The following is a 23,679-nucleotide window of genomic DNA, read 5'->3' on the forward strand; positions in this document are numbered from 1 at the left end:
TCTGACCAGAAGCCATTTATTACCAAACCAATTTATTTCTTAGAGTTCAAAACCTTCTGTGAGAATCTTCTCTGGCCCGGATAGAGATCCAGCTTATTATTATTATTATTTTTTTGAGACGGAGTTTCGCTCTTGTTGCCCAGGCTGGAGTGCAATGACACGATCTCAGCTCACTGCAACCTCCGCCTCCTGGGTTCAAGTGATTCTCCTGCCTCAGCCTCCTGAGTAGCTGGGACTATAGGTGCGTGCCACCACGCCCTGCTAATTTTTATATTTTTAGTAGAGACGGGGTTTCTTCATGTTGGTCAGGCTGGTCCCAAACTCCTGACCTCAGGTGATCCGCCCACCTTGACCTCCCAAAGTGGTGAGATTACAGGCATGAACCACCGCGCCCGGCCGGAGATCCAGCTTCTCAAGCCTCAAACTCGAATTCGAAGTACTGTGGGTCGAAGTAATGGATACGGACGTAACCATCTTCACCGCCGCTGCTGTAGCTGGAAAAAGATAGCCAGGCACCAGTCAGGTGCCTACTCTAGGAGAGGCAGAGACCCAACCCGGGCTTAGCTCAGCTGCTTCACTGGGACCCTACCTCTTGCCATCAGGATGGAAAGCAACACTGTTGATAGGTCCAAAGTGACCCTTGACTCTTCCAAACTCTTCTTCAAAGGCCAAATGGAAGAACCTGGAGGAAAAGGGACACAATTAATTCACTTTCCATTTCCTTCCAAAACATTTTGAAGGTGGCGCTCCCCAAATGCAAATTGTTATATTTATTTATTTATTTATTTTGAGACGGAGTCTCGCTCTGTCGCCCAGGCTGAAGTGCAGTGGTGCGATCTCAGCTCACCGCAAGCTCTGCCTCCCAGGTTCACGCCATTCTGCTACCTCAGCCTCCTAAGTAGCTGGGATACAGGTGCCTGCCACCATGCCCGGCTAACTTTTTTGTATTTTTAGTAGAGATGGGGTTTCACTGTGTTAGCCAGGATGGTCTTGATCTCCTGTTCTCCTGATCTGCCCGTCTCAGTCTCCCAAAGTGCTGGGATTACAGGCGTGAGCCACCGCACCCGGCCCCATTTATTTATTTTGAGATGGAGTCTTACTCTGTCACCCAGGGTGGAATACAGTGGCGCAATCTCGGTTCACTGGAACCTCCACCTCCTGGGTTCAAGCAATTCTCCTGCCTCAGCCTCCCGAGTGGCTGGGATGATAGACGCCTGGCTAATTTTTGTATTTTAGTAGAGATGGGGTTTCACCGTGTTGGCCAGGCTGGTCACCAACTCGGCTTCTGCTTTATTTTTTGTGATATAATTTGCATTTGAGGCCAGGCGTGGCGGCTCATGCCTGTAATCCCAGCACATTGGGAGGCCAAGAAAGGCAGATCGCTTGAGGCCAGGAGTTTGAGACCAGCCTTGCCAACATCTCTACTAAAAATACAAAAAGCAGCCAGGCACGGTGGTGTGCACCTGTAATCTGAGCTACTCAGAGGCTTAGCGGGAGGATTGCTTGAGCCCAGGAGGTTGCAGTGAGCAGAAATGGTGCCACTGCACTCCAGCCTAGGCAACAGAGTGAGACCCTGTCTCAAAAAATAATAATAAAGCAGAAAAATTGAGATAATAAGTGAATGTGAACAAAATAAGATGAAGTTGGGGGCTGTGGTTCACGCCTGTAATCCCAGTACTTTGGGAGGCTGAGGGCAGAGGATCACTTGCGCCCAGGAGTTCGAGGCCAGCCTGGGCAACATAGTGAGACCCTGTATCTTTATTTTTTAACTTTTTTATTATAAGAGGAAGACCGGACCCAGAAGTCTGCCTAAATTCATAGCTAATACTTATAGAGTGCCTACTACGTGCTGGGCAGTGCTTAAAGAGCTTAATAAATATTAACTGAATAATTTAATCTGCATAATTTTATGGTAAGTATATTGTCACTGTCTCATTATACAATAGAGGAAATATGGGCATAGAGAAATATAATGAAGGCCGGGCACAGTGGCTCATGCCTGTAATCCCAACACTTTGGGAGGCCAAGGTGGGCAGATTACTTAAGGCCAGGAGTTCATTCAAGACCAGCCTGGCCAACATGGTGAAACCCTGTCTCTTCTAAAAATACAAAAATTAGCCAGGTGTGTTGGTGGGTGCCTGTAATCCCAGCTACCCGGGAGGCAGAGGCAGGAGAATCGCCTGAACCTAGGAGGCAGAGATCACACCATTGCACTCCAGTCTGGGTGACAGAGCAAGACTCCGTCTCGGGGAAAAAAAAAAAAAAGGTGCACCCCATGAGATTTCAATTTGGAAGAGCTCTCTTCCTCTTTACCTGGCCTCAAACTTGCCAATCCTGGTGGAGGTTGTGGTTACATCCATGGCTTCCTGACCACCGCCCAGGACCACCTGAATGGAAGAAGAAACTCTAGATGGGCCCGATGGACACCAAGTCTATTTTCTGTTTTTCTCCTGCCATATACATTTTTCACATCTCACACAGCTCAATGGGAGGATACCAAAGGTAGGGGATGATCAGACACTTCTGCCACCTCCTGCCCGCTTCCCTGGGGCTATTCATCCTTCCAGCTTTGTCACTCCTCTGGGAATCTCCTCTCTGCCTGACATCATTTCCCCCACAATGTTGTAGCCCAACTTCTGGACAAGCATCTAGAACTTGGAAGCTTCCTGAGGCTTTAGCAGGAAGGCTGGATGGGGTTCTCTTACATGGTCATAGTTGGGGGAGAGAGCAGCTGAGTTGACGGGACGTTCTGTCCGGAAAGTCTTCTGATGTTCAAGAGTTGTGGAGTCAAAAAGCTGGAGAGAGAAGGCAAGGGGGATATCTGTAGAAAGAGCCTTCCTGGGGGAAGTCGGGCAGGGTGAGCTGTGCAGCAGGAGGGAGGCAGCAGCCCTGCCAGACCCCTGCCCAGGCTCACCTTGGCTGTGTTGTCCTTGGATGCGGTCACAAACATGGTCATGTCCCTGGATAACTGGATGTCATTGATCTGCCGGGAGTGCTCCTTAACATTCACCAACACCTCTCCAGACTGGGGAAGGAGGAAGAATGAGACTGACTGGGCCCAATCCCTACTAATCTCAGTTCCCCAGAAACCTAAGCACCCAAATGAGAAAGCTGAGATAGCATGGACTTTGTGTTTTCCTCACCCCCTCTATCTAATCAGTCACCCCTAAATATCCCTTGACTCTGTCCAGTAATGTACATCCTATGCCTGATGGCTAGTTCAGGTCCATTCTCCAAACATAACCTGCAAGCGCTGTTGGAAGGAAAATCTGGCCATAGATAACCCTTTCAAGATTCCCTACTGCCTGGAGGAAAATCAAAACTCTTTATCTCCTCACACTTAAGGACGTTTAAAATCTATTCCCTGTCCTCTGTCCCCAAGACTGCATCCCAATGGTTCCTGAAGACTCCATACTTTCTTAACTCTGTGCCTTTGCTTTTGCTGTTCCTTTTGCCTGTGGGATGTTCTTTCCTTCCTGCTTGAAGCTCCATTTATTCTCCAGGGTTTAATGTACACACCACCTCCCTGGGACAGTGCACCTTCCACACCTGGTTGAGACTTCTACGGTGGCACAGTTCACAATCTGACTCAGGTGCTAGCTGTTTGCAAGTCCCTTCCAAGGGGGAAGGGACTGTGTCTGATTTACTTCTTTGTTCTAGGAACTCAGCACAGGGCATTATACTCTGGTGGCAGGGAACTGCTCATTTGTGATCCTTAATTTTTTTTTTTTTTTTGAGACAGGGTCTTGTTCTATCACCCAGGCTGGAGTACAGTGGCACAGTCATGGCTCACTGCAGCCTCAATCTCCCAGACTCAAGCAATCTTTCAGCCTCAACATCTTGAGTACCTGGGACCAGAGGCACGCTCCACCACACCCAGCTAATTTTTAATTTTTTTTTTTTTAGAGATAGGGTTTTCCTGTATTGCCCAAGCTGATCTCAATCCCTGGGGCTCAAGCAATCCTCCTGCTCCAGTCTCCCAAAGTGTTGGGATTCCAGGTGTGAGTCACCGCACCCGGCCTGTGATCCTTATTAACATGTCCTGAGTACTTTGTGACAAGTTTTTCAAACATGTGATATCATTTGATCCTTGAAACATTTTACAGATAAACAGGGTCAGAGAAGTTATGTAACTTGCCCAAGATCACACAGCTAAAAAGTAGTGAAATCTACATTTCAATCTCACCTCTGCTCTTTTTAAAAATTTTTATTAATTTTTTCTTAATTTATTAGAAAATCCCAGCACTTTGAGAGGTTGAGGCGGGTCAACCTCCCTAAGTGCTGGGTCTCACTGTCACCCAGGCTGGAGTGTAGTGGTATGATCACAGCTCACTATAGCCCCAACCCCTGGGCTCAAGAGATCCTCCTGTCTTGGCCCCCAAAGGCACTGGGATTACAGATGTGAGCCACAGCATACAGCTCCGCCCTTGCTCTGAACTACTGTGCTATCACCAGTGCCTGAGGCAGGTGGATCATCTGAGGTCAGGAGGTCAGGGGTTTGAGACCAGCCTGGCCACCATGGTGAAACCCCATCTCTACTAAAAATACAAAAATTACCCAGGCATGGTGGTGGGTGCCTATATTCCCAGCTACTTGAGAGGCTGAGGCAAGAGAATGGCTTGAATCCAGGAGGCAGAGGTTGCAGTGAGCCAAGATCGTATCACTGTACTCCAGCCTGGTCAACAGGGTGAGACTCTGTCTCAAAGAAAAAAAAAATACAGGTGTGGTGGCTCATGCCTGTAATCCCAGCACTTTGGGAGGCGAAGGTGGGCGGACTGCCTGAGGTCAGGAGTTCGTGACCAGTCTGGCCAACATGGTGAAACCCCATCTCTACTAAAAATACAAAAAAAATTAGCCAGGCATGGTGGCGTGTGCCTGTAATCCCAGCTACTCGGGAGGCTGAGGCAGGAGAATTGCTTGAACCCGGGAGGTGGAGGTTGCAGTGAGCCGAGATGGCACCACTGCACTCCAGCTTGGGCGACAGAGAGAAACTCTACCTTAAAAAAAAAAAAAGAATCATTCTGGTAGGCTCAGGCCCCATGTGGCCTCTTACCTTGGCACTATACTGGTTGAGCTCTCCACTCTCATGGCCAGCGATGATGCACTCCCCCAGGGGTCCCCAAACGGCACTGGTGATTTTAGAGTCGTTGCAAGGGATCTTCATGTAGGGCTCATTGTTGTCTGTGTGGAGCAGTAGATGTTAGGCCCTGGGCTCTAGAGCTGCACCCTTTACCTCAACCCCAGCCCTAATCCCAGCCCTCACCAATCTGGCTCGGATCCCGCAGGTCAAAGAAGCTCACAAAGCACTGGTAGCCCATCTGCTTGTCTGTGGAGAACATGATGATGTTGCCCCCAAAGTCAAAACCACAGGTCCGGACAGCCGAATTGGTCTTGAGAAGGGCCAGCTGCTTCCCTGGAAACAGGCAAGAGTCTGGGCTACACCATCCATTGCAATTGCAGGGAGGACATTCTAGAGAATGCTACCATCGCATCTCACTGTTTCTCTTGCTCCAGTAACCCAAACTTAGAAAGTATTTTTTCTTTTTTTTTTCTTTTTTAAGACAGAGTCTCGCTCTGTTTCCCAGGCTGGAGTGCACTGGCACGATCTCCGCTCACTGCAAGCTCCACCTCCCGGTTCAAGCCATTCTCCTGCCTCAGTCTCCCAAGTAGCTGGGACTATAGGCGCCCACCACCATGCCCCGCTCATTTTTTGTATTTTTAGTAGAGACGGGGTTTTACCATGTTAGCCAGGATAGTCTCGATCTCCTGACCTCATGATCCGCCCACCCTGACGTCCCAAAGTGCTAGAATTACAGGTGTGAGCCACTGCGCCAGGCCCTTTTTTTTTTTTTTTGAGATAGAGTTTTGCTCTCGTCCCACAGGCTGGAGTACAATGGTGTGATCTCGGCTCACTGCAACCTTTCAAGCGATTCTCCTGCCTCAGCCTCCCAAGTAGTTGGGATTACAAGCACCCGCCACCATGCCTGGCTCATTTTTGTATTTTTAGTAGACGGGGTTTCGCCTTGTTGGCCAGGCTGGTCTTGAACTCCTGACCTCAGGTGATCCACCCCCTCGACCTCCTAAAGTGCTGGGATTAACAGGCGTGAGCCACCACACCTGGCCAAGTATTTTAACTTCTTATCCAGACTCTTTCCTCAGACATCCTGCTAATGTGGTACTGCTCATACGCAGACTGCAATATATCTATCTCCCCACTCAGACTGCAATCCTCCACAGCAAAGACCTGATCTGATTTCCCTGCATGTCCCCAGTGCCCAGCATAGACCTGGCACTAAACAGAACAACTTAGGCTGGGCACAGTGGCTTATGCCTGTAATCCCAGCACTTTGGGAGGCTGAAGTGGATCACTTGAGGTGAGGAGTTTGAGACCAGCCTGGCCAACATGGTGAAACCCCATCTCTACTAAAAATACAAAATTAGCCACCGGCCAGGCGCAGTGGCTCACGCCTGTAATCCCATCACTTTGGGAGGCTGAGGTGGGTGGATCACCTGAGGTCTGGAGTTTGAGACCAGCCTGGCCAACACAGTAAACCCTGTCTCTACTAAAAATACAAAAATTAGTCAGGTGTGATGGCGCATGTCTATAATCCCAGCTATTCGGGAGGCTGAGACAGGAGAATCACTTGAACTCAGGAGGCAGAGGTTGCAGTGAGCCAAGATTGTGCCACTGCACTCCAGCCTGGGTGACAGAGCGAGAGAATCCGTCTCAAAAAAAAAATTAGCCAAGCATGGTAGTGTGCGTCTATAATCCCAGCTACTCGGGCTGGCTGAGACAGGAGAATCCCTTGAACCCGGGAGGCAGAGGTTGCAGTGAGCCAAGATCATGCCATTGCTCTCCAGCCTGGGCGACAGCGAGACTCTGTCTCAAAAACAAGAAAAAGAAAAAAAAAAAAAAGAAAACTTAATAGGCTCCCCTGTCTTCAGTCTTAGCTCTTCCAGTGCCTCCCCCCTGCTCCCTGACCTTGCTAAACTGAACAGACCCCCACTCTTGCCTGCTCAGGGACCTCCACAGCACCCCATATTCTATGGAACAAAGCCAAGCTCCTGAGTTTGGCATTCAAGACCTGTTCTGGCCTTAGCCTGACTCTCCAGCTTCATCTTTTCCATGACTGTGTATTTCACCCCCCTACCCCCACCCCACCAAGAAGCAGGAATTGCAGCCAGATCAGATGACTTGGACACAACAGTCTCCACGCTTTCACTCCTGCATGTGCCAAAGTGATGACGTCTTTCCTCATCCTTTAAGCTCCAGCTCATATGACATTTACCTTGGGAAACCTTCCCAGGCTGCTCCCATCCCCACTCTAGGGAGCCAGTTGCTGGGCTCTGGCCTCCCATAGTAATCTACGCTTCCTCTACCATGGTGTGTATCTTACTGTAAGACTTCTTTTCTCATCTGTCTTTCTTGTCTCTTATTCCCTAGACTGGAAACTATCTATGGATTTCATCTCTATTTTCCTAGGACCTGTTGCTAAAAAAGTGAATGAACCTAGCTTACCTGTTTCACAGTCCCAGAGACGACAGCTGTTGTCAGCTGAGCCAGTGAGGACATGCTTGGTGTCCCCTGAAGAGTTGTTAAGAAACATGACGAAGTTCACCTGAGCCCTTGTCCTCTGGGGGAGGCCAAGTGAGTCATCTCCCTGTTCAGCCCCAAAGAGCCTTTCTTCCCCTCTTACCTCCTTATCCAGAACTGGAACTTGTCCTAAATGTTTCCCCAGCCAGTGAAGAGACCAGGGAATAGGAGGTATTGTTCTCTAGGCCCTCAACAACACCCCCAACTCCCAACTTCCAACCTAGCCTCTCCATTGCTGACAGACCCTAGCAGCATGGACTCAGAGCCAAAACAAGGATACAGTCAGCGTCCACACACCACACAGCTCCGGTATGGCCCATGTAGGTGCCCAGCCTCTCACCATTCACAGAGTACCATACATTGACGATCTGGAAAAGTCAAACCACAGGATAGTAAGAGCGATGCTTCCTACTTTACCCCAGGAACCCTCAGCAGCCTGTAGCCAGGCTGATTCTGCCCTCTTCTCTTCATTTCTTGGGAAACAGCAGGGAGCTGATAAAAAGACCAACTCCTGGATTCTCCTCCCTTTCTGAAGGTAAGCAACAGAGGAGTCAGGCGGCTTGTAAAAGCATCCTCATTTGTTAGCTCCAGCTCTCCTGGGACTCCCAGTGGCTCCAAAGAATAAAAGGCCAAGTTGAGCTCCAGTCCAGAAAAACAGTATCTCTGATGTCTTATCCAAGTGGGAGCAGCTGATAGTAGGGAAGTCTGGGTTCCAGTGCCTGCTCTGCCACTGTCTCACTGTATGATCTCAAATACAGTGCTTCTCTCCTTTGAAGTTCAGTTTTCTCATCTTGAAAATGGCCAGGCTGGGTGTGGTAGCTCACGCCTGTAATCCTAGCACTTTGGGAGGCTGAGGCAGGCGGATCACCTCAGGTCAGGAGTTCAAGACCAGCCTGGCCAACATGGTGAAACCCTGTCTCTACTAAAAATACAAAAAGTTAGCCGGGCGTGGTGGCACGAGCCTGTAGTCCCAGCTACTCAGGAGGCTGAGGCAGGAGAATCGCTTGAACCTGGGAGGCGGAGGCTGCAGTGAGCCGCGATTGCACCACTGCACTCCAGCCTGTGTGACAGAGCGAGACTCCGTACCCCAAAAAATAAAATAAAATTTTAAAAAGGCAGTATCATGAGGGACTGTTTTGCATTGAGTAGCAGAATGGGATTGACTTAAAATGAGACTAGAGACAGCCTCATTAAGTCCCCTGTGTCTGAATAACACAGCCTGCACTATCCTGGTAGAAAAATTAGATTATCCCTAAAGGCCGCATCCCATTCTCTGGGCAAGCTGACCCTCATCCTTATCCCCTTTCCACAGTGGTCTCTTGCTTTTCTTTTCTTTTTTTTTTTTGAGACAGAGTCTCGCTCTGTTGTCCAGGCTGGAGAGCAGTGGCGCCATCTCGGCTCACTGCAGCCTCCGCCTCCCGGGTTCACGCCATTCTCCTGCCTCAGCCTCCCGTGTAGCTGGGACTACTGGCACCCGCCACCACGCTCGACTAATTTTTTGTACTTCTAGTAGAGACGGGGTTTCACCGTGTTAGCCAGGATGGTCTCGATCTCCTGACCTCGTGATCTGCACGCCTCACCTTCCCAAAGTGCTGGGATTACAGGCTTGAGTCACCCCGCCCGGCAACTGTCTCTTGCTTTTCTTGGAGTACAGTGGCACGATCTCAGCTCACCGGGCTCCAGCGATCCTCTCGTTTCAGACTCCGAAGCAGCTGAGGCCACAGGCGCGAGCCACCACATCAGGCTAATTTTTTGTGTGTAGAGATGGGTCTTACTATGTTGCTCAAGCTGGTCTCCAACTCCTGGACTCAAGCGGTCCTCCCACCTCGGCCTCTCAAAGTGCTGGGATTACAGGCGTGAGCCACCGCAGTCGGCCAATCGAGTTCTTCCCTACCTTTCCCAGTAGAATACTTTCGCCAACCTACCCCCGGGATGGCCTCTCCCTACTTCTCAGAATGGGCCGTTCTTTGGTTCCCCGCTAACGGCAAAACTGGCATGTCCACCCATCGTCCTGGCAGAAGGATCTCTCGCCTCCCGGACCCCCTCCGCATGGTCCCGCCCGCCCTCCAGCCGACGCTCACAGGGTCCTTGGCCACAGTAAAGAGGAGGTCTCCTTCGCGGTTATACTTAATCTGCGTAATGGACCGCTCATGGCCCTGCAGTAGGATCGGCTTCTGTGGGGACAAGATGGTAACGTCAGTGCTCGGAATTGGGCCCCGGCCTCAGCCCAGGACGCCCACTGCAATACCCATAACTCTGAAACTCACCATCCCGGCGGTGACGCGAGGAAGGCCGCAACGTGAGTAGGACCGGAAAACGCTTTGGGTCCACTTCCGGATTATGGGTCTCCGCCCCCTCGTTCCCGGAAGTAGAAGACAGCGGCGTTGCCATGGCGGCGTCTCTGGGTAGGTAGCCGACCCCGCCCCTCCATGGATTTCCCGACCCTCGCCTCGAATTCATTTCCTGCTCCACCTGCACCCCCTAATCCCGACCCCTGCTACAACCCCAGAGGCTGGACTCCTGGATTCATCTCCCCAGCCTCGCTGGGCCTGCCTTAGCCGCCAGTCGCAGCCGAGGCGAAGACAGCGAAGGAGGGAAGTCGGGGCGGCTAGCTGGGGCTAGGAGGCCAGGAGAGGGCGGGGTGGGCGGCCGTTTGGGGTGGGGGTCAGGGTGACGCACTCGTCTGTATTCAGGGCAGGTGCTGGCTCTGGTGCTGGTGGCCGCTCTGTGGGGTGGCACGCAGCCGCTGCTGAAGCGGGCCTCCGCCGGCCTGCAGCGGGTTCATGAGCCGACCTGGGCCCGGCAGTTGCTACAGGAGATGAAGACCCTCTTCTTGAATACTGAGGTGCGTCTGTGAAAGGCCCCTCTCTCGGGGGAGTTGCCACCAATAATTTGGTCTTTGGAGTCAAACAGGTCTGGGTCAGCCCCACCCCCACTCACCAGAAATTCTCCGAAGAGTCAGTTGTCCTCCTTAAGCCTCAGTTTCATCATCTGTAAATGGCGATTATAATAATAACAACCATCTGATAGGGCAGTTGTGGGAATTAGGTGAGATACGTAGAGCATTTAGCTTTGGGCCTAGAACATAGTAAGTGCTCAATCTATGGCTGCCATTATTCACATTTTATTATTGTGATTCCTTCAGTTAAATAAGGCAACATTTGTGAGCCTTTCCAGAGGGAGGACTTAGGGCTCAAATTGGCCCTGCAGGGGAGGAGTTCAGAGAAGGAAGGCTGGAGCTGGAGGACTTGGGGAAGGATTCCTGGAGGAGCTGACATTGGCATCAAGGCCTTGCAGGATGGGAATTAGCAGAGTTGAGGGAGAGGGTAGTTTGAGCAAAGGCACAGAGTTCAGTCTGTTTCCCTCTTTGCCCTGGAAGGGTTCTCCTTAGAGGGATTAGTGTTCTCTGGGTCTTTATAACCCTCCCTCCCTCCAAGGAAAGGCATTCGCTAGGAGCTCAAAGAAGGCAGTGCTGCTCAGTCAGGCCATCACACTGACTGCAGGTTTCTCCTCTTTCCAGTACCTGATGCCCTTTCTCCTCAACCAGTGTGGCTCCCTTCTCTATTACCTCACCTTGGCATCGACAGGTGGGTCCTGGCTTGGAACTGTTCTGCTTAGTGTTTGAGGCCACCTGGAAGAGTGATTTGAGGGGGTGGAGCTTGAAACACCTCATTCCCATCAGTGAGAGAGGGCTGACTAGCTCTAGTTCCCTCTTAGTACCCTCTTCTCTGAACAAGAGGGACACAGTGGGCTGGTTATGAGTATGTTGCTAGGCACTGGTGTTGGTTTGAAGCCTGGCAGTCTTGTGTGACCAGCGGAGGAAGAAGGAAGGTTCATTTTGCTGTGCCAAGTGCTGGCTTTCACATTCTTGCTTCCACTGTGTGCTACCTGCCTGACCATGAGCAAGTCCCTCATTTGAGCCTTGGTTTTATACAGCTGGCTTCATAGCATTGTGAGGATTAAATTTAATGAATGAGAAACATGTAGGACAGTGCCTGGCACACAATTAGAGCCCCATATACATAAATTTCCTTTCTCTTGACATTTGTTGACTGCCCTCTACTACGTCAGATACTGCACTAGTCTTACACATTATTTAATTCCAATCATGATTCTGTAAAGCAGACATGATTATCTTAGAAAATGAAGTTGCAAAACTTTGGGCAATTTCACCTCTCTTAAGTCCCACAGTATGTCAGTGCAGAAGGATTTGAAGCCATATATTAAAGTTTATGCTCGACTGGGCATGGTGTCTCACGCCTGTAATCCCAGCCCTTTGGGAGGCCAAGGAGGGCAGATCACTTGAGGTCGGGAGTTTGAGACCAGCCTGGCCAACATGCTGAAACCCCATCTCTACTAAAAATAACAAAATTAGCCAGGTGTGGTGGTGCGTGCCTGTAGTCCCAGCTACTTGGGAGGCTGAGGCACAAGAATGACTTGGACCCAGGAGGCGGAGGTTGCAGTAAGCGGAGATCACGCCACTGCACTCCAGTCCCTGGGCAACAGAGCGAGACTCTCTCTCAAAAATAAATAAATAAATAAATAATATGCACTTATTTATGAGTTTGAAAGCCTCTGGCCTCATGCATTCACTGCTGTGGAAGAATGCTGAACCCTTGACCAGCTGACTACAGCTAGCCATTCACCAAGTTTTAATCACAGTATTAGATTCTTTTTATCTCATTACCCTCTCTGCCTATATCCTTTAATATCCATCCTTTCTAATAACCAGAACAGTAATCACTATTTATGAAGCGTCCACTTCAGCCAGGGACGATCCATGCATTATCACAGCTCATCTTAACAACAGTCCAACAAAAGAAATGGTATACTGTGATCCCTGTTTTACATATGGGGAAACAGGTTGAGTGTTTGAATATCCTAACCAAGATTACAAGGGAAACTCAGATCTGCCTCACTCCAATGCCCTCACTTTCCCACTGCACCATGCTACATCCTTCTCCCATCTACTGTTGCAAACCAGACCTCAGCAGCCATGACACTCCTTGTAAGGTATATAAACTTAAGAAGGCAGTTCTGGGCAGGGCACAGTGGCTCAGGCCTGTAATTCCAGCAATTTTGGAGGCTGAAGTGGGCAGATAACCTGAGCCTAGGAGACCAGCCTAGGAACAACAGCAACAAAAAAAAATACAAAAATTAGCTGGGCTTAGTGGTGCATGCCTGTAGTCCTAGCTGCTCAGGAGGCTGAGGTGGGAGGATCGCTTGAGCTCAGGAGGTTGAGGCTGCAGTGATCAGTGACCTCACCACTGCACTCCAGCCTGAGCAACAGAGAGAGACCTGTCTCAAAACAACAACAAAAAGAAAAAAACAACAAAGAAAGCAGCTCTTTGTAAGTGGGGTTGTTATATCAATTTCTTAGATGGGTAATGCCTCCATGCTGGGGCCTCTCAGGGGATGAGGAGCAGGACAGTTTGCTCCTCTCCCTCACACAGGCGAGCCCTGGGAGTGCTGGGAAAGAATGTGCTGAGGAGCCAGTGTGAGCATCTGGTCTGCAGTTGAGTCTTGTTACTATGGATAACTCAGCTGATTTATCCATTGGTCTTTTTTTGTGTGTATGTGGCTTTTTTTTATTTTTTATTTTGAGAGGGTATTTTGCTCTTGTTGCCCAAGCTGGAGTGCAATGGTACAGTCTCGGCTCACTGCAACCTCCGCCTCCTGGGTTCAAGTGATTCTCCTGCCTTAGCCTCCCCACCAGCTGAGATTACAGGCACGTGCTACCACGCCCGGCTAATTTTGTTTTTTTGTTTTTTTTTGTTTTTGAGTTGGAGCCTTGCTCTGTCACCTAGGCTGGAGTGCCGTGGTGCAATCTCTGGTCACTGCAACCTCTGCCTCCCAGGTTCAAGCAATTCTCCTGCCTCAGCCTCCCAAGTAGCTGGAACTACAGGCATGTGCCATCATGCTTGGCTAATTTTTGTATTTTTAGTAGAGATGGGGTTTCACCATGTTGGCCAGGCTGGTCTTGAACTCCTGACCTCAAATGATCCATCCGCCTTGGCCTCCCAAAGTGCTGGGATTGCAGGCGTGAGCCACCACAACCGGCCTAATTTTGTATTTTTAGTAGAGACGGGGTTTCTCCATGTTGGTCAGGCTGGTCTCTAACTCCCGACCTCAGGTGATCCGCCCGCCTCGGCCTTCCAAAATGCTGGGATTACAGGTGTGAGCCACTGCGCCTGGCTGTGGCTCTTTTTTTTTTTTTTTGAGATGGATCTCGCTCTGTTGCCCAGGCTGGAGTGCAGTGGCCCGATCTCCGGTCACTGCAACTTCTATCTCCCGGATTCAAGCAATTCTCCTGCCTGAGCCTCCTGAGTGGCTGGGATTATGTGCCACCACGGCTGGCTAATATTTGTATATTTAGTAGAGATGGGGTTTCACCATGTTGGCCAGGGTGGTCTCAAACTCCGGACCTCAAGTGATCCACCCACTTCAGCCTTCCAAAGTGCTGGGATTACAGGCGTGAGCCACCACTCCCGGCCTGTGGCTCTCTTTTTTTTTTTTTTTTTTTTTTTTTTTTTTTTTTTTTTTTGAGACGGAGTCTCGCTCTGTCGCCGGGGCTGGAGCGCAGTGGCCGGATCTCAGCTCACTGCAAGCTCCGCCTCCCGGGTTTACGCCATTCTCCTGCCTCAGCCTCCTGTGTAGCTGGGACTACAGGCGCCCGCCACCTCGCCCGGCTAGTTTTTTGTATTTTTTTTTTTTAGTAGAAACGGGGTTTCACCGTGTTCGCCAGGATGGTCTCGATCTCCTGACCTCGTGATTCGCCCGTCTCGGCCTCCCAAAGTGCTGGGATTACAGGCTTGAGCCACCGCGCCCGGCCGGCTCTCTTTTTAATGTGATAACAACACTTAACAGGAGATCTACCCTCAACAAAATTTTTTTTTTTTTTTTTTTTAAGATGGAGTCTCGGCCGGGCGTGGTGGCTCAAGCCTGTAATCCTAGCACTTTGGGAGGCCGAGACGGGCAGATCACGAGGTCAGGAGATCGAGACTATCCTGGCTAACACAGTGAAACCCCGTCTCTACTAAAAAATACAAAAAACTAGCCGGGCGAGGTGGCGGGCGCCTGTAGTCCCAGCCACTCGGGAGACTGAGGCAGGAGAATGGCGTAAACCCGGGAGGCGGAGCTTGCAGTGAGCTGAGATCTGGCCATTGCACTCCAGCCTGGGCAACAGAGCAAGACTCTGTCTCAAAAAAAAAAAAAAAAAAAAAAGATGGAGTCTCCCTCTTGTTGCCCAGACAGGAATCAGGAATGCAGTGGCGTGATCTCGGCTCACTACAACGTCCACCTCCCGGGTTCAAGAGATTCTTGTTACTCAGCCTCCCAAGTAGCTGGGATTACAGGCGCCTGCCACCACACCCGGCTGATATTTGTATTTTTAGTAGAGACGGGGTTTCCCCAGGTTGGCCAGGCTGGTCTCGAACACCCTACCTCTGGTGATCCACCTGCCTCGGCCTCCCAGTCCTGGGAATACAGGCGTGAGCCACTGTGCCTGGCCAACAAATTTTTTTTTTTTTTTTTTTTTTTTTGAGACGGAGTCTCACTCTGCTGCCCAGGCTGGAATGCAGTGGCCGGATCTCAGTTCACTGCAAGCTCCGCCTCCCGGGTTCACGCCATTCTCCTGCCTCAGCCTCCCGAGTAGCTGGGACTACAGGCGCCCGCCACCTCGCCCGGCTAGTTTTTTGTATTTTTTTTTAGTAGAGACGGGTTTCACCATGTCAGCCAGGATGGTCTCGATCTCCTGACCTCGTGATCCGCCCGTCTCGGCCTCCCAAAGTGCTGGGATTACAGGCTTGAGCCACCGCGCCCGGCTTGGCCAACAAATTTTAAGTTAACTCCACTAGTCTTTTTCTTTTCTTTTCTTTTCTTTTTTGAGACGGAGTTTCACTCTTGTTCCGCAGGCTGGAGTGCAATGGCGTGATCTTGGCTCACTGCAACTTCCGCCTCCCGGGTGCAAGCACTTCTCCTGTCTCAGCCTCCTGAGTAGCTGGGATTACCGGTGCCTGCCACTACGCCTGGCTAATTTTTGGTATTTTTAGTAGAGACGGGGTTTCACCATGTTGGCCAGGCTGATCTCAAACTCCTGACCTCAGGTGATCCACCTGCCTCGGCCTCCCAAAGTGCTGGGATTAGAGGCATGAGCCACCGCGCCCGGCCAACTCCATTACTCTTTTTCAAGTTTGCTTATTGGCAATCAGCCCCTTGGAACTTCAGAATTAAGGAACAGATCCTGGGCTATGATGCCCTCTACCCACACCATTGGTCCAGCCGAATGTCCTGAACAGGCCCTGGCTTCTTCCTTCTGACGCTTTTTATTTTTAACTCCATAAGGCCTGAGCTTGGGCTGAAACAGAAACAAAATGTGCTTCACCTGATGTTCTGCTTTGTCTGTATCCACAGCTCAATAACAGCGCAGGTTTTGGAGTCAGGCAAGCCTTAGTTCAAATCCTCAACTTGCCTTAGTTTGTGACTTCTTTGAGCCTTTGTTTCCTTTATGCAAAATGGTGATAATCCCCTTCTTGCAGTGTTGTGAAAATTGAGATATGTACACAAAGCACCCAGGCCGTGGTATTACAATAGTGGCTGTGCTTGGTGTTACTTGACTCTCTACTGCATCCTTTGGGATTTGGGTGCCTGCCTGTCTGTGCAGATGTCCTTGAGATCTCACAAGTTCTCTCTGAGTGCAAAGACCTCATTCTCATTATCAAACCAGGCTGGTCCCAGACCTCAGAGTTCAGGTCTTCATGCTGGAATCCTGGGAAGCACTGAACGTGGAGTCAGGAGATGTGGGTTTGAGTCCTGAGATTTGCTGTGACTTCAGCTGGAAGATGGGGTTATGATACCTTTTTTAAAGGTATGAAACGATGATAATGGAAGTGTTTTGTGCCTAGAAAGGCATTTGTTGCATCTCAGGCATTCTTTCCATTCTGACCACCCAGATCTGACCCTAGCTGTGCCCATCTGTAACTCTCTGGCCATCATCTTCACACTGATTGTTGGCAAGGCCCTTGGAGAAGATATTGGTGGAAAACGTAAGTCAGGCTACTGCGAGTGCAGGACTCAGCTCTTTGGACATCGACATACCTGTGTTAGTTCCTTCCCAGAACCCATCTCCCCAGAGTGGGTGAGGGCACGGCCTTTTCCCATCCTGCCCTTTCCTCTGCAGCTGTTCTGCTTCCTTGTGGCCTTCAGAGTTCCCTTGCCCTGGACAGTTTGGGGACAGAGGCTGGGGCAGGATTCAGGACCAGACCCCATCTGAGCCCTTCCTCCAGCCCTGTACCAGCTCCTACTGGCCTGGCTAAGCTCAGACCCCCTTGATTTCTGCCTGTTATCCCAGGAGCAGTTGCTGGCATGGTGCTCACTGTGATAGGAATTTCACTCTGCATCACAAGCTCAGTGAGTAAGACCCAGGGGCAGCCGTCTACCCTTTGAGTGGGCTGAACCCACCTCCAGCTCTGCTGCCTCCAGGAAGCACCTGGGCCATGAAGTGCTGGCAGTGAGTGGATGGACCTAGCACTTCCCCTCTCTGGCTTCAGCTTCCTCTTCTCTTACGGGGATAACAGCTACCTCATGGATCACAATAAGAGAACAAGAGTGAAAGGGTTTTGTAACCTTCAAGTGCTGTTCAGCTGCTGGGATTTAGCACAGGAGACTCTACGCTCACCTTCAGCAACCTTTCTGCCCCAGCAGCTCTCTTCCTGCTGACATCTCAGGCCCCCAGCCCAGCCACCATTACTGTGGCCTGATCTGGACTATCACAGTGGCAGGTTCCATGGACTGCAGAACGCCAGCTGCATGGAAAGGGCCAGCTGCAGACTTTGAGCCAGAAATGCAAACGGGAGGCCTCCAGGGCTCAGTCAGAGTGCCTTGGCTGAATGAGGAGTGGAACCGAGGGGAAGAAGGTACATCGGAGTGGCAGATGCAGATGAGCTGTCTATTAGCCTTGCCTGCCTCACCCATGAGGTGGGCAGAAATTCTCACTGCCAGCCCCTCTTAAACAGGTAGACAGCTGTGAGCCCCAGCCCCACCTGACTCCAGCGCCCAGCACACCTGGCGAGTAGTAGCTGTCAATAAATCTGGTAAACAGACAGAGGTTAGTAAGTATTCTTTTATTGTGACAAACCCGCTCCCCCGTTTGTAGCCTGTCCCCCAGGCTCAGTCAGCTACTCCTTTCTGTGGCTAGAGAATCCCATAAGGAAATAGCCCCCAAGCCAGGGCTGCTCTGCTCAGAGGAAGGGAAGGCTGGGCTGTGGGTTTAGGAACAGGAGAACTGGGAGGGCTGAGGAGGCCGCAGTGTACCCTGTGAGCCCAGGGGAGGTGCTGGCTCCTGAGGAACAAGCTGCTGGAGGCTGAGGACAAAAGGTGGCCAGAGTGGTGGTCCCCAGTTCCCCTCTGGAGCTGCTGGCTCTCAAGATGGCAGAGCTGGGGCTGAGGCTGAGATAGCAGCTCCAGCCCCAGGCTGGTTTTCCAGGGACAGGGCCTCTTCCGCTATCTGTGCTGCCCTCTGGAGGAGGTGGAAGGCCACACAGAATGGAGCCGTGAGTATGGCCAGCCTCTAGCTCTCAGCCATGAGGTCCCCGACCCCAAGGAAGAAAGAAACTGGAAATTAGGAACTGCTTCCTCATGTAACAAGGTAGGAAGTTGGGAGATCATTTACCTTCAGTCACAAGGGAGAACTGTTCCTCTGGCCCAGGGCTGCCAGTTTCCAGCTCAGAGCTCCTCCCATCCCAACATACTGTTCCCTGATCCAACAGCTTACCTGATCCAAGGGCTCCTCTGTCTGGGTGTCTTCATCATCTGCTACTTCCTGGGCGCCCCCGCTTTCTCCTTCCTTGGGTGGGGAGCTCCATATACTCCTGTAACTCCTAAAGAGGGAGGCAGCACTGGGTGATGCCCAGGCTGAAGAGCCCTCAGCATTCCTGCCCTGGACCTTCATGCCAGCCCCTTTCCCTCCCCTGAACCTGGTTCTGCATTCCCCACCACCTCCCAGGATGGCAGGGAAGTGAGAGGTGGGCCTTTGGTCCCGCCCCCATCCCCTCTAGATCCCACCCCTGAAGTCTCATCGCTTTAAGCACTGTCCTTTCCAGGCGCTTCTTTTCGTGTGATGAGGCCCTGTGAAGAAGGAACAGGATATACAGATGGGGGGAGCTGGAGACAGTTATGATGAGGTTAGGACCAGCCTTTTTTTTTTTTTTTTTTTTAACAGGCAGTCTCCTGAGTCAGAGTAGGCTCAGACTCCTTTATCTTTTTTTTTTTCAGTGCCAGCTTTGTGTGTGGGCATTCTGCTCCCATGGACATCCCTAACAACAGCAGGGACCAATCCATGTCACTGTCAAAAGGCAGCTGAGAAGGGCCTGAGCCCCAGGGACCCCTCACCTGATGGGAATGAGAGTATGGGGAGCTTGCTTCTTGGCTGAATGGTCTGCTGGGGTCTGGCATAGAAAGTGGATGGCTTAATTCCGTCTGGTTCCTTTGGAGAGGACTGGGTTACCTGGGCCCTGTGGCCTTGGGCCTAGAGAAGGGACACTGGGCTTGGACCCTGGTTGCTGGCCATTCTTACCTTTCCTACTCCCCAGCCTGACCAACATGGGGAAACCCTGCCTCTACTAAAAATTTAAAAAATTAGCCGGGTGTGTCTGGACGCGGTGGCTCATGCCTCTCATCCCAGCACTTTGGGAGGCTGAGGCAGGTGGATCATGAAGTCAGGAGATCTAGACCATCCTGGCTAACACGGTGAAACCCTGTCTCTACTAAAAATACAAAAAAAAATTAGCTGGGCATGGTGGCGGGTACCTGTAGTTCCAGCTACTCGGGAGGCTGAGGCAGGAAAGTGGTGTGAACCTGGGAGGTGGAAATGGCAGTGAGCCAAGATTGAACGCCACTGCACTCCAGCATGGGCAACAAAGCGAGACTCCGTCTCAAAAAAAAAAAAAAAAGAAAAAAAAAAAAGATTAGCTGGGTATGGTGGCACATGCCTATAATCCCAGCTACTCGGGAGGCTGAAGCAGGAGAATAGCTTGAACCCGGGAGGTGGAGGTTGCAGTGAGCCGAGATAGTGCTATTGCACTCCAGCCTGAGCAACAAGAGCAAAACTGTCTCAAAAAAAAAAAAAAAAAAAAAGATTATTAAGAAGATGCAGGCCAGGCAAAGTAAAATCTCAGCACTTTGGGAGGCCAAGGTGGGAGGATTGCTTCCGCCCAGGAGTTCAAGACCAGCCTATGCAATATCGTGAGACTCATCTCTATATTTAAAATAAAAGAAAAAAAGAGAGGATGCAGTGAAATAAGATCAGAGCCTGTGCCAGAAGAGTTGTCAGCCAGTCACTCCCCTCCCTTCCCACCCCTCATTGTCCCCTGCGTCACCTACCCCCTGCATGTGGGGCCTACACTTCGAGCCTGGAGGATGCCTACAATGACAAAAGGAAAGGCTTGTAGTGGGCAGAGGGCATAGAGTCAGAGCACACAGACCCAGAGGGTGGCTTCCTCTGCCTGGCCTGTTACCCCTCCACCTCCCACATACATACCAGCAGCCCCTGGGCAGGGAGGGGTGGGGCACCAGCAGCTCCAGATAGGGAAGGTCCTTGAACTCATCCTCTCCGACAGCCACATAGTAATGGCCAGTTACTAGCTCCTCCCGTGCTGACAGTGGGATCCCCTCCAGGGTGCAGAGTCTGGGGGAGAGAGGTAAGCAGGATAAGGGCTGGTAGACTCAAAGCTTCTTCACATTCAGCAGACTGAGGGGGTGGGTGCAGCTATTCCAAGGTGCCCACTGGCCTCTGGGCATCAGTCACCCAGGCTCTACCCTGCCTCTGAGGGCTGGGCAGAGGGCCCTCTCCCAGTGGCATAGGGGGAAGTCCCATATTGGGGAATGTGCTTTCCTTTTGCCTCTTCATCCTCAGCCACAGCTGAAGCCAGTGGGGAGGCTCTCTTTGGGGACTTTTGGGCCCTCCCAGTCCCCATACTCACTTGCACACAGCCCCACTCTGCAACTTGACCTTCTCAGTCAGGAGCTTCAACACAGTTTCCCAGTCCTGGCTGGCAGCCTGGGACAGCTTCAGACTAAATGGGGGACTTACCAGGTCCCCATTCCTGAACACACTGAGACAAAAAGCCTGGTAAGGGGGAGTGTCCCCAGGAGTCCCTACATGTGAGGCAAAGGGTGGCACAGGGCCAGCAATAACCATAACACTGGTCTCTTTTCACCCATCAAGCATGCTGGACTCCTATATTCCCAACAGTAGCCAGAGGCTGCTGGAACAAACAACACCATTTTCTTGGTCTCACGAAAACAAAAATTGACGCCCTTGCTCCCCGACACTGGCACTCACTGAATATAGCAGGGAGCACCTGCAGGCAGCCACCGTCCAACGGCCCCATCACACAAGTGGCGAGTCACGGGAGGACCCTGAAACCCAAATCAGGCCTCCAAATCAGGAGAGTCGGGGCCTTTGGTTAGGGGTGGGTCCATCCAAGGTGTGGAGTGAGGGGGCCGGAACCAGATGGGGGCAAGGAGGAATAAGACAGGTCACACCTTTCACCAAAAGGTGCTTCGATGTTCCCTAAGTCACATTCTAACCACCCCCTCCCCTAATCTGTTTCACAGCTTCCTCTTTCCTTTGGGGACCCCAGTGTGGAGATAAAGGCTGGGACAGAAGAAATAGTGTCTTGAAGTCCCACACCCCAGGAAGGATAGTAGCTGGCTCCAAAGTACCCCCCATGGAACTGGCAGATCCTGCTGCTTCCCTGACTTCCCAGACCAAATTGGGGGCAGTTCTAGGAGGAGTGGGAAGACAGGGGCTGGGGCACAGGTTCCCCCGGACTCACTTGTAGTCTGCAGCTCTTCCCACCTGGATCCTTCCCTCCATGAGGTGAATAGCTGAAAGGGCAGATAGGTCACAGGTCATCTCGTGGAGCCTGAGGCCTCAGTAGCCTGGCAGATGTCAGTGTTGGGTTGGGGCACAGCTCCCCAGATACCCCTCCCCATGGAATAGTGGCAGTCATCTCAGTCCAGTAACAGATATTGGCACTTGAATCTGCCCTGGGACTCTCTGAGTGTTCAAGTGTTGGCTGGGTAAGTGCTGGGTAAGTCTGGAAATCCAGACTGGGGTCTCAATACTAACCGTGAGATTAAAGGTCAAGAGGGCTGGGCATGGTGGCTCACATCTATAATCCCAGCTCTTTGGGAGGCTGAGACAGGAGGATCACATGAGCCCAGGAGTTTGAGACCAGCCTGGACAACCTAATTGCTAACAAAAACAAAACCAAAAATTAGCCAGGCATGGTGGCATGCACGTGTGGCCCCAGCTACTTGGGAGGCTGAGGCAGGAGGATTGGAGTTCGAGGCTGCAGTGAGCCATGATCACGCCACTGCACTGCACTCCAGCCTGGGTGACAGAGCAAGACCCTATATCAAAAAAAACAAAACAAAACAAAAAAAAGTCAAGAGAAACTAGAAACTGGTGTATTATGCATCCTGCTATATCCTAAGAATGTTCTCATTCATTCATGAGATAGGTTGTTTTATCTCCATTTTGTATGAGACTTCAAGAAATTAAGTGACTTGCCTAAAGTCACACAAGGAATGAAGCCTAGATTCTAAGTCTACCTAGCTTCCCTCCACCGGCCTTTTATTTTTTCTTTTGACACAGAGTCTTACTCTGTCCCTCAGGCTGGAGTACAGTGGTGCGATCTCAGCTCACTGCAACCTCTGCCTCCTGGGTTCAAGTGATTCTCCTTCTTCAGCCTCCTGAGTAGCTGTGATTACAGGTATGTGCTACCAGGCCTGGCTAATTTTTTTTTTTTTGAAATGGAGTTTCACTCTTGTTGCCCAGGCTGGAGTGCAGTGGCGCAATCTTGGCTCTGCAACCTCTGCCTCCCGGGTTCAAGCGATTCTCCTGCCTCAGCCTCCCGAGCAGCTGGATTACTGTACCACCACGCCTGGCTAATTTTGTATTTTTAGTAGAGATGGGGTTTCTCCATGTTGGTCAGGCTGGTCTTGAGCTCTTGACCTCAGGTGATCTGCCTGCCTTGGCCTCCCAAAGTGCTGGGATTACAGGCGTGAGCCACAGCGCCTGGCCAATTTTTATATTTTTAGTAGAGACAGAGTTTCACCATGTTGGCCAGGATGGTCTCGAACTCCTGACCTCAGGTGCTACACCCACCTCGGCCTCCCAAAGTGTTAGGATTACAGGCGTGAGCCACCACGCCCAGCCACTTCCCCCCACTTGATCCTTACACTATAGTAAGCGACCTCAGCTGAGAGCTAAGCATAGGACCTGGAAGCCAGACGTGAGTCAGAGACTCAGGTACTCAAATTCTTCTCCCACCCTAGAAGACAGTATTCTCCTGCAATGGGGGATGACCCTAGCCTAACAGGAGAGTCTGGGATGCCTAAGCACAGTGGGGAGGAATGGATGGGCGGATTTAGAGTGTTCAGTGATAGGGAGTCCAAGCAAGAAGAGCTTTTGGAAAAAGGGACTCACCCTGTGGGGCAGTGGTCTTCCCACAGGCTGATCTTGGCTGTGATGGGCATAAACATTAGTAACACACAGAATTCTATTTGAATTTCAGTTCAGCTATTTGTTGTGTATTCTTAGGCAGGTTTTCTGTGTGTTTTCCCTTTCTAATGGAGGCAAAACCACCCCCCACCCCGACATAGACTTCAGTAAGTACCAGTAACATGCTGGTACATACATGGTAGGTACTGAATACACGCTCTTGCCATTACCTCCCTTGCTAGGCTCTTTGAACAGCCCCAGCCCACTCACTGGAGCTTGTAGAATCGTTCAAATCCAGCGGCCACATACTGCCCTCTGTTCTTCAAGTCTGCCAGGCTGGTGACAGGGTGGCCATGACAAGGTGTGTAGAGGGCACGCACAGCCAGCGGGGCCTGCACAGCTGATGTCACCTCGCGGAGGAAAGCCTCCATGGTGGGGAAGCGACGTTGACTCACCACCAGCTGGGAGCCTGGGAAGAAGGGGTCTCCATTCCGGTACACCACTACCCTCTTGGCTGCTGGACTGCCACCTGCCATAGTGTATCCTCAGTCAGAGACACAGAGCTGTTGCCAGGCAA

General features: G+C 51.2%; 3 protein-coding genes across 10 annotated transcripts; 1 reads left to right on the forward strand and 2 right to left on the reverse strand.

The window, feature by feature from the left end:
* Positions 1-2: 2 nt before the first annotated feature.
* EIF3I (eukaryotic translation initiation factor 3 subunit I) lies at positions 3-9,912 on the reverse strand. Of its 2 annotated transcripts, XM_045375800.2 has the most exons (11): positions 9,862-9,912; positions 9,676-9,768; positions 7,875-7,962; positions 7,520-7,585; positions 5,264-5,413; positions 5,054-5,181; positions 2,915-3,025; positions 2,706-2,795; positions 2,314-2,387; positions 590-682; positions 3-494 (listed from the first exon to the last, which is right to left on the reverse strand). In XM_045375800.2, exons 1-11 carry the CDS (start codon positions 9,862-9,864, stop codon positions 413-415), a joined length of 978 nt encoding a protein of 325 aa, XP_045231735.1. In that variant the 5' UTR covers positions 9,865-9,912; the 3' UTR covers positions 3-412. The 2 variants fall into 2 exon arrangements, with proteins under 2 accessions (XP_045231735.1, XP_065381805.1); XM_065525733.1 differs by lacking the exon at positions 2,915-3,025.
* Positions 9,913-9,958: 46 nt separating this feature from the next.
* TMEM234 (transmembrane protein 234) lies at positions 9,959-17,696 on the forward strand. Of its 7 annotated transcripts, none has more exons than XR_012423246.1 (7): positions 9,959-9,999; positions 10,288-10,439; positions 11,115-11,181; positions 16,320-16,460; positions 16,546-16,638; positions 16,944-17,508; positions 17,608-17,696. XR_012423246.1 is itself a non-coding variant. In XM_074013704.1 (7 exons), exons 1-6 carry the CDS (start codon positions 9,984-9,986, stop codon positions 17,479-17,481), a joined length of 501 nt encoding a protein of 166 aa, XP_073869805.1. In that variant the 5' UTR covers positions 9,959-9,983; the 3' UTR covers positions 17,482-17,508; positions 17,608-17,696. The 7 variants fall into 7 exon arrangements, 4 of the variants coding, with proteins under 4 accessions (XP_073869805.1, XP_015294627.1, XP_005544170.1 ...); XM_074013704.1 differs by lacking the exon at positions 16,320-16,460 and having other exon boundaries at positions 16,944-17,002; positions 17,368-17,508; XR_012423245.1 differs by having other exon boundaries at positions 16,944-17,696.
* A 4-nt stretch (positions 17,697-17,700) lies between these two features.
* Positions 17,701-23,649, reverse strand: DCDC2B (doublecortin domain containing 2B). Its single transcript, XM_005544112.5, is given in 10 exon segments — positions 17,701-18,110; positions 18,366-18,422; positions 18,425-18,471; positions 18,983-19,118; positions 19,973-20,012; positions 20,130-20,276; positions 20,572-20,703; positions 20,934-21,010; positions 21,430-21,481; positions 23,373-23,649. Coding segments are annotated over 10 exon segments (1,050 nt in total). The 5' UTR covers positions 23,639-23,649; the 3' UTR covers positions 17,701-18,014.
* Positions 23,650-23,679: the final 30 nt, after the last annotated feature.

Source organism: Macaca fascicularis, chromosome 1 (assembly GCF_037993035.2).
Source record: "Macaca fascicularis isolate 582-1 chromosome 1, T2T-MFA8v1.1".
Classification (NCBI taxonomy): Eukaryota; Metazoa; Chordata; class Mammalia; order Primates; family Cercopithecidae; genus Macaca; species Macaca fascicularis.

Bases quoted from the DNA above. Each gene is read 5' to 3' on its own strand.
- TMEM234 (XM_005544113.4), top strand. The intron at 10,440-11,114 runs GTGCGTCTGTGA...TCCTCTTTCCAG, and splicing joins CCCTCTTCTTGAATACTGAG to TACCTGATGCCCTTTCTCCT. The intron at 11,182-16,545 runs GTGGGTCCTGGC...CTGACCACCCAG, and splicing joins CCTCACCTTGGCATCGACAG to ATCTGACCCTAGCTGTGCCC.
- EIF3I (XM_045375800.2), bottom strand. The intron at 7,963-9,675 runs GTGAGCGTCGGC...TGACTTTTCCAG, and splicing joins TTACTGTGGCCAAGGACCCT to ATCGTCAATGTATGGTACTC. The intron at 2,388-2,705 runs GTAAGAGAACCC...TCTTCCATTCAG, and splicing joins TCTCCCCCAACTATGACCAT to GTGGTCCTGGGCGGTGGTCA.